Genomic DNA, 10,000 nt, shown 5'->3' on the forward strand with positions numbered 1-10,000 from the left:
TCTCCTCCATTGGAATTCAAAGAAAGGAATATATAACTGTGATATTTATCTCTTTTTATCTATCTATTTATCTTTTTATCTATTTATCTATCTATCTATTTATCTATATTTATATATTTTTTATCTTTCTGTTCCTTTGATTTGGAGTTGAAGTGGTCCTCTACCCAGACTTAATGGAGTCATATTTTTAAGTCCATTCTGTCTCTCTGTATCTGTTGAAGCCATTCTCTTCATGAACCTACAGCAGTAATCTACTGTACAGACGTGTTCTTGTATTGGGTTTGGCTGTCGTTTGTGATGGTGTGTGTGTGTGTGTGTGTGTGTGTGTGTGTGTGTGCGTGAGAGAGAGAGATTTATGCGAGTGATTCTAAGACGGTTTCAGGCAGAATAGTGAACGAGGTAGGGTTATATGTGTGTGTGTGGGCGGGGGGCACGGTGGGGTTATGTGTGTGTGTGTGTGTGTGTGTGTGTGTGTGTGTGTGTGTGTGTGTGTGTGTGTGTGTGGACACTGTGGGTGTGTGTCTGTGTGTGTGTGTGTGTGTGTGTGTGTGTGTGTGTGTGTGTGTGTGTGTGTGTGTGTGTGTGTGTGTGTGTGTGTGGACACTGTGGGTGTTGTAATGCAGGTAGCTTGAGCGTGTCAGTGGATAAGATACGCCCCAGCCTGGGGCAGAGAGATAATGTGAGATTTATCAGCAGCTCACACTGATGGAGATCACAATGAAACACACACAGAGAGAGACACACACACACACACACACACACACACACATATACATACAGTCACATACACACACACACACACACACACACAAACACACACACACACACACACACACACACACACACACACACACAGATCCAGATCAGTGGATGGAGAGCATGTGAGACGATAGCTATTTTCCTAGGACACATTTCAAGCAGGGATGTGTTTCAGTCTGAGCATATTTCAGCGTGACACTCCCCTCTGTTTCAGTCAGGACATATTTCAGTGTGACACTCCCCTCTGTTTCAGTCAGGACATATTTCAGTGTGACACTCCCCTCTGTTTCAGTCAGGACATATTTCAGCGTGACACTCCCCTCTCACCCCATCCATAACTCCGGGCTTCCAGGAGTGAAAGACAAGGAGGTGTAAATCTGGGCCTCTGAGGAGGAGGAGGATGGGGAGAGAGAGAGGAATAAAGGAAGAGAGAAAGAGAGAAAGAAAGAAAGAAAGAGAGAAAGGAAGAAAGAAAGAGAGAAAGGATGAAAGAAAGGAAGAAAGGAAGAGAGAAAGAAAGAGAGAAAGGAAGAAAGGAAGAAAGAAAGAGAGAAAGAGAGAGAGGGGGCTCTAAAGACAGAGAGAGGCTTTGTCTTGACTCTCTGGTGTTAAATGTATGCAGAACTGAGAGACATGTTAGAGGTGTAGTGGGCCACTAGAGAGACATGTTAGAGGAGTAGTGGGTCACTAGAGAGACATGTTAGAGGTGTAGTGGGTCACTAGAGAGACATGTTAGAGGTATAGTGGGCCACTAGAGAGACATGTTAGAGGTGTAGTGGGTCACTAGAGAGACATGTTAGAGGTGTAGTGGGCCACTAGAGAGGACTAGAGAGACATGTTAGAGGTGTAGTGGGCCACAAGAGAGACATGTTAGAGGTGTAGTGGGTAGGGATGGGTATCGTTTGGTTTTTATCCGATACCGGTACATAACCGATACTTTTAAAACGATACCGGTGCCTAAACGGTGCCGGAACCGATACTTTTATAAAAAAATAAAAAAATGTTTACGATTGACGACATTTAAGAAAGGCTTTATTGCCAAATATATGAACTGTTTAAAGTAGATTATATAAATAAATAAATAAATACAAAACACCTTTTAACTTAAAACTTAAATAATATATGAACTGTTAACAAAAGTTTAGACTATACTTAAATAAATACAAAACACACACACACACACTCTGTACACACACTACAGCTTCAATACTTCAGCAATTCTTTTGTTCAATTCAATTTTTTTTCTTCAAATTGAACAATATATTAACTGTTTAAAGTATATTATAAATATAAATACATACAAAACACTTGGCTTCAAACTTTTTAACTTCAAACTATGAACATTATATTAACTGTAAACAACAGTTTATAGTATACTTAAATAAATATAAATAAATACAAAAAACAGCTTCAAACTTCTTTTGCAAAAATATGAGCATATTTGCCTTTGGAGTCAAAAATGTATTATTTTGTTTGCATTTATTTCATGAAATTTCACCATTTTATGATTTGTTTATACCTATCTTTTCTAGCTTGTTTATAGTTAATCTTGTTACTTGAACACACTGAGTACGAGAAAATGTGTACTGAGACTACCGTAGGTTAAGTATAGCTGTCATCTCCGTTTATTTTTCAGTCTTCGGTTGCTGAACTGCCGTTGACTCTTTGCCTTCTCTCCACTCTTTTCACGCAATTGTTTTGTTGCATTTGCTGCACGTCGCGATGTTTGAATATTTTGGTGCGAAATACAGCCACACTTTTGACCGTTTACCTTTCGGTATTTTCTCTGTTAAAAGGTTGATGGCTAGTTCTGTTTGTGCTTGCTCTGTGAAATGCTGCATGCTCTTCACTGTCATAAGACTGTTGCTATGAAAACACCAATGAGCGTGAGCGACACAGGACAAAGTTTACATTGGGAGCTGGGGCAGTTCTACATGTGCCCCGCGGAATCTGCCTAGCAACCGTTTTCAATTGGCTCAGGCACCGAAATGAAGCACCGAAATCTGCGTTGCATTTCGGTCCGGGTAGGTACCGGTTGTATTGGAACCGGTTCCATATTGGTACCGGTTCTCGGTACCCAACCCTAGTAGTGGGTCACTAGAGAGACATGTTAGAGGTGTAGTGGGCCACTAGAGAGGACTAGAGAGACATGTTAGAGGTGTAGTGGGTCACTAGAGAGACATGTTAGAGGTGTAGTGGGCCACTAGAGAGACATGTTAGAGGTGTAGTGGGCCACTAGAGAGGGTGGGAGAGACATGTTAGAGGTGTAGTGGGCCACTAGAGAGACATGTTAGAGGTGTAGTGGGTCACTAGAGAGACATGTTAGAGGTGTAGTGGGCCACTAGAGAGACATGTTAGAGGTATAGTGGGCCACTAGAGAGACATGTTAGAGGTGTAGTGGGCCACTAGAGAGGACTAGAGAGACATGTTAGAGGTGTAGTGGGCCACTAGAGAGACATGTTAGAGGTGTAGTGGCCCACTTGAGAGACATGTTAGAGGTGTAGTGGGCCACTAGAGAGGGTGGGAGAGACATGTTAGAGGTGTAGTGGGCCACTAGAGAGACATGTTAGAGGTGTAGTGGGCCACTAGAGAGACATGTTAGAGGTGTAGTGGGCCATTTCTCAGAGAGAAAGAGAATAGAGGGAGGCAACTGCACTCTTCTGTTTCGCTCACTGTGTGATCATCTCTCCTTCTCTCATTCTCATATCTCCCACTCGCTCTTTTCTCTCTTTTCTCTCTTCTTCTGTCATTCCACTCCTCTTCTCTCTCCTCCTTTTGGATCTCCCTGCTCTCTTTCCTCCTCTGCTCTCCCATTCAATTCTTTTCTCTCCCCTCCCCTGCTCTCCTCCCCTCCCCTCTCCTCTCCTCTACTGTTCTATTGTTTTCTCTCCTCTCCTCTCCTCTACTGTTCTATTGTTCTCCTCTCCACTCCTCTCTCTCCTTCTCCATGGTTCTCCTCTCCTCTCCCCTCCTCCTCTCTCCTCCTCCTCTCCTCTCCTCTCCCCTTCTCCTCTCTCCTCCCCTCTCCTCTCCCCTCCTCTCCTCCTCTCCTCTCCTCTCCTCTCCTCTCCTCTCCTCTACTGTTCTATTGTTCTCCTCTCCTCTCCTCTCCTCTCCTCTCCTCTCCTCTGCTGTTCTATTGTTCTCCTCTCCTCTCCTCTCCTCTCTTCTCCTCTCCTCTACTGTTCTATTGTTCTCCTCTCCTCTCCTCTCCTCTCTCCGGTTCTCCATGGTTCCAGAGGTTCTGGAGTCCTCAGCCTTATCGGCTCTCCCCAGGCGCTCATTTGCAAGTGTGTGTTTGAGGGAAAGTAAACAAACAGACAGAACTAAAAACAACAGGGCTGAGGAAAGAGGGAGAGAAAAGGAAAGGAGAGGGGGAGGAGAGGAAGAGAAAGAGAAGGAGGGGGAGAGGAAGAGAAGGAGAGGAGGAGAGGGGGAGAGGAGGAGAGGAAAAGAAGGAGAGGAGGAGAGGAAAAGAAGGAGAGGAGAGGAGGAGAGGGGGAGAGGAGGAGAGGATGAGAGGGGGAGAGGAAGAGAAGGAGAGGAGAGGAGAGGAAGAGAAAGAGAGGAGAGGAAGAGAGGAAGAGAAAGAGAGGAGAGGAGGAGAGGGAAAGAGGGGCGGGAATTAGTTCCATCCAACCAGCAGTGAAAGGAAATAGGGAGAATCCCACACACACTTTATCTCACTCACACACACATTTTACTCACTCACTCACACACTAACACACACACACACACACACACACACACACACACACACACACACACACACACACACACACACACACACACACTCACACACACACACACCCTCACACACACACACACACACACACTTTTATCCAGGGTATAATCCTGGTGAACAAGACAAGGGCAAGGAAGCATGAGGCTTTCTTTCCCCTGGCTTCCCCAAAATACAAACACACGCACGCACGCATGCACACACACACGCACACACACACACACACACACACACACACACACACACACAATACAAACAAAAACACACACACACGTACACATAACCACTTGTCTCGTCTCAAGCCACCATATCTTTTCTCTTTTTCATTATTTTTCTTTATCATGTCTGGTTCTCTCTCTCTCTCCCTTCCTCTCTCTCTCTCTCCCTCTCTCTTCCTCTGTCTCACTCTCTCTCTCCCTCCCTCTCTCCCTCTCTCTCTCTCTCTCTCTTCCTCTCTTTTTCTGTCCATTACATTCCCTCAGAAACTCTCTTTCTCTTTTTCTCTCTCTCTCTTCCTCCCTCCTCTGTCCTCCCTCCTCTCCCTCTCTCTCCCTCCCTCTCTCTATCTCTGTGTTCCTGTCTAGCCTATAGCAGTGTAAGGTTTATCACAAACCTGTAAGATAAAACGCCCACTACTTTTAGACCCAAACAGTCTCTCTCTTCCTCCCTCCTCTGTCCTCCCTCTCTCTCTCTATCTCCCTCTCTCTATCTCTCCCTCCCTCTATCTCTCTTTCCCTCTCTCTCTCTCCCTCTCTCTATCTCTGTGTTCCTGTCTAGCCTATAGCAGTGTAAGGTTTATCACAAACCTGTAAGATAAAACGCCCACTACTTTTCAGAGGTGTAAAGTAACAAATTACTTTTACTCACGTTACTGTAATTGAGTAGTTTTTTTGTGTACTTTGTAATTTTTAAGTAGTTTTTTAAATCGGTAATTTTACTTTTACTTAAGTAGATTTTGACTGAAGTATTGTACTTCGCTACATTGGAAATTACATCCGTTACTGAGTAAAAAAAAAAAACATAGTTCAAGGCAGGAATCGCGCACCACAATGCTCACTGCAGTGGTGGATGCTGCATAGAGTGGATGATGGAGTCGATGCAAGGCACCAGTACGGTGCCGAGTCACAAGAGATAGATATGGAGGAAGATGATAGTGCGGACTACCAACAAGCTGCGGACCACCAACAAGCTGAAGCACCGAACTTTCCGCCAGTTGAAATTAAAGAAGATGAAGAAAACCCGTGGCCACATCTCAGCAAGCAGTTTGCCATCCAACGTAAAAGAGGCAACAGCTATATGCTGTGTAAACTGTGCCTAATCCGTCAGTCAGAACTTTCTGCTTATACAATTCATCTTCAAATCTGCGCAAGCATGTGTTGGTAAGTACAGTATTTGTCCCTTTCCATTTGTAGTTCAGACAGCGTTTTTGTCATTTAGTTAGCTTTGCTCCATTAAGCAAAATATGCGTTTCATGGCACTAGTAGGTAGTAGCCTAATTTTGGCTAGCACTTGCAACCGACCTGAGTATGCTAACGTCGACAGCGGTCATCCAATAGACTAATAATACCATTCCTGTCTTCCATTCGTTTCAGGTGATAGAATTATTATGTTCAGTCTCTCATATTGTGTTAAAAACTGCAGATCAGTCATCAGCAATGAAATACACCACATAAACTGATATTAGGCTAATCATTTGGCTGCATCCCATGCCTTGAAACAGAACAATGTGAATGCGCACACCATCGTTTTCAGACAGTTGGACAAGTCAATGTGTATGTCGTTATCTGCAATTTATCACGATGTTTAGTCAGATATTGATAACGATAAGTGGTGGCTTTGCAACGTGCACGTCTTTCATGTTCATGCTAAGGGGTCCCGGTTAGCAAGAATTGAGGATTATGAATTGTGATGCATGTAGAAATAGAAAATAATGCTATAATTCTGTATACTGTAGGTCTGTCATCTCAAGTTGCTATTTATAGCTATTTCTGTGTTATGATGCACTCTTGAATCTTGATAGCAGCTCAATACTTAATTGTCAGAAATGTTGTTTGTCATTCTACAGGTCTAGTCTATGTCAGACAACACCTTGACCGGATGTTGGAGGCTGGAGCAAGTTGGACAACATTCATCAGATGAAGATGATTTATTTTCCTCAATGAAGTCCAGAAGGTCAGAAGGCACAGGGGAGTTAGAAGGGTACCTAGCCTGTGTCTCAGTCAATATGGATCTGCTGAACGCCTTTCAGAATATCAAAAAACTGTCCCTGAAACTCAATACTTGCCTACCTGCCTCGGCCGCCTGCGAGCGACTCTTCAGCTGTGCTGGATTGCTGTTCAATGCAAAGCTAGCCCGGATGAACTCTACTCATCTTGAAAATCAGCTGCTGCTCAAACTCAACAAGAATTTTGTAGACTAATGCTCTGAAGGTGGACACAAGTAAAGTAACCAAAGTTTAAGTGGGGCAGCGGTATTTTAACTTTTTATTTTAGCTGTCATGTCTTGACATGTCCTCCCAAAAGTTCTTAAATGTTGTGTTGACATGTTTAATGTTTGACATGTTTAATGTCATTGCACTTATATTTCTAAAGATTCTCCTTTAATAAAAAATAACTAGTTTTTGTATTGGATTTATGACCCCTTGTTCTTTTTTGCACTATATAGGAGCGGCCCCCATCAAGTTGTTGAAAGTAACTAAGTAACTTTTACTTAAAGTACATTTTAAATGAACTACTTTTTACTTTTACTCAAGTAGATTTTTAGATGGGTAATTTTACTTGTACTTAAGTAAAATTTCATCAAAGTAATTGTACTTTTACTTGAGTACAACATTTCAGTACTTTTTACACCTCTGCTACTTTTACACCCAAACAGCCACAGGAGTACAAATCACTTTCACATCCCTTCTCTTTCGAGCACACCAATACTGGCACACACACGTACACAAACGTATACACACACGTACACACACACATATACACTTATACACACACACACGTACACACACACACACACACACACACACACACACATACACACGTATACACACACGTACACACACAGATATACACCTATACACACACACACACGTACACACACAAATATACATACACACACACGTACACATACACATATACACTTATACACACACACACGTATACACACACATATACACTTATACACACACATGTATACACACACATATACACTTATACACACACACGTACACAGTATACACACACACACATACACACACATGTACATACACACACGTACACACACACACATTCACACACACACACACACACATTCGCACACAGCATTTCTATGAGGAGGGAAAGTGATGATGGACACTGTTAAGTTACACACACACAATTGACACTCTCATCTGTTCACAGACTTTTAATGCCTCTCTCTATCCCTCTCTCTCCATCCCTCTCTCTCTCCCCCTCTCTCTCTCTCCATCTGTCTCTCCCTATCCCTCTATCTATCCCTCTCTCTCTCTCTGTTTTAATGTCATTCCCTCCACTTCACTCCATTTGTCCCCCTTTATCCCTCCCTCTCTCTCCATTTCTCTCTCTCTCTATCTCTCTCTCTATCCCCCTCTCTCTCCCTCTCTCTCACCCTCTTTCTATCCTTCTCTCTCTCTCTCCATCTCTCTCTCTCTCTCTATCCCTCTCTCTCCCCCTCTCTCCATCCCTCTCTCTCCCCCTCTCTCCATCTGTCTCTCTCTATCCCTCTCTCTCTATCCCTCTATCTCTCCATCTGTCTCTCTCTATCCCTCTCTCCCCCTCTCTCTATCCCTCTCTCTCTCCATCCCTCTCTCTTTCCCTCTCTCTCTCTATCCCTCTCTCTCTACCCCTCTCTCTATCCCTCCCTCTCTGTTTTAATGTCATTCTCTCTCTCTCCATTCCTTAATCTGTGGATGGAAGCCGTGTAGGCATTCAGAAGCTTTTATGTGTTTTAGATGTTGCATTGATGTGTGGAAGATTTACATACTATTTCCGTTAAGAAGGGTTTTATCTCGTTCTTTCTCTCTCTTCCTCTCTCCTCTCTCCTCTCTGTCGTCCTGCAGCTATGGACGTGTGTATGCCACCGCAGACCCTTACCACCACCACACGCTGGGTCCTGCCGCCGCCTACAGTGTGGGTACCATGGTGAGACACCCCCCTGACCCCGTGACATACGACCTTTCACCTCTGCTCTCATACAGCCGTCATGTTCATCAGCTGTCAGCCCCACGGCCATGCAAAGCTAAGCTAAATTCAGCTAAGCTCAAATAATGGCTAAACTACACTGATAGCTAAGCTAAAGTCAGCTAAGCTCAAATCAGGGCTTAACTACACTGATAGCTAATCTGAAGTCAAAGCTAAGCTAAAGTCAGCTAAACTCAAATCAGGGCTAAACAACACTGATAGCTAATCTGAAGTCAAAGCTAAGCTAAAGTCAGCTAAGCTCAAATCAGGGCTAAACTACACTGATAGCTAATCTGAAGTCAAAGCTAAGCTAAAGTCAGCTAAACTCAAATCAGGGCTAAACTACACTGATAGCTAATCTGAAGTCAAAGCTAAGCTAAAGTCAGCTAAACTCAAATCAGGGCTAAACTACACTGATAGCTAATCTGAAGTCAAAGCTAAGCTAAAGTCAGCTAAACTCAAATCAGGGCTAAACTACACTGATAGCTAATCTGAAGTCAAAGCTAAGCTAAAGTCAGCTAAACTCAAATCAGGGCTAAACTACACTGATAGCTAATCTGAAGTCAAAGCTAAGCTAAAGTCAGCTAAACTCAAATCAGGGCTAAACTACACTGATAGCTAATCTGAAGTCAAAGCTAAGCTAAAGTCAGCTAAACTCAAATCAGGGCTAAACTACACTGATAGCTAATCTGAAGTCAAAGCTAAGCTAAAGTCAGCTAAGCTCAAATCAAAGTCATGTTTTATTGTCACACAGCACGACACACAACACCACACACATGCATTTTGGCGGCGACACAGGACACACACACACACATGCTGATGAGGTCGCCGGTGAAATTTGCCTTCTGCCTTTAACTAATCCTGGAGTCCTTGTCCTTCCTCAAGGCAGCCAGGAGCAGTGGGCAGCCTTTTTTTTCAGCGCCCGGGGACCAGGCCAAGTGTTCAGTCCAATCTTGGTCAGGGAGCGATCTTTTCTGTTGCATGTTTTTGTGTTGGGGTTCTATGTGGAGGAAACCCTTGTGAACACGGGGAGAACATGCAAACTCCACACAGAAAGGCCCAGGAGATAGCCGACCTGAGCACTGGAGGCCTGGGGTGAACTTACCCCCCAGGACCAACAGCGCCCCATGCGGGAATCAAACCCAGGACCTTCTTGCTGTGAGGCGGCAGTGCAAGCACTGAGCCACCGTGCCACAGGGCTAAATTACACTGATAGCTAATCTGAAGTCAAAGTTACAATAAAATCAGAGCTAAGTTAGATGAAAGCCAAGATAAAATCAAGCTACACTCAGACCAAACAGAC

General features: G+C 43.8%; 1 protein-coding gene across 1 annotated transcript in view; it reads left to right on the forward strand.

The window, feature by feature from the left end:
• Window positions 1-10,000, forward strand: part of rbfox3a (RNA binding fox-1 homolog 3a) — a 58,217-nt gene that overhangs the window by 36,513 nt on the left and 11,704 nt on the right. Inside the window, exon 10 of the mRNA XM_031566088.2 lies at window positions 8,577-8,658. Within this exon, the coding sequence (XP_031421948.1) occupies window positions 8,577-8,658 (82 nt within the window). The remainder of the gene's footprint in view (window positions 1-8,576; window positions 8,659-10,000) is intronic.

The sequence above is a fragment of the Clupea harengus genome, chromosome 1 (assembly GCF_900700415.2).
Source record: "Clupea harengus chromosome 1, Ch_v2.0.2, whole genome shotgun sequence".
In the NCBI taxonomy this organism is placed as follows: Eukaryota; Metazoa; Chordata; class Actinopteri; order Clupeiformes; family Clupeidae; genus Clupea; species Clupea harengus.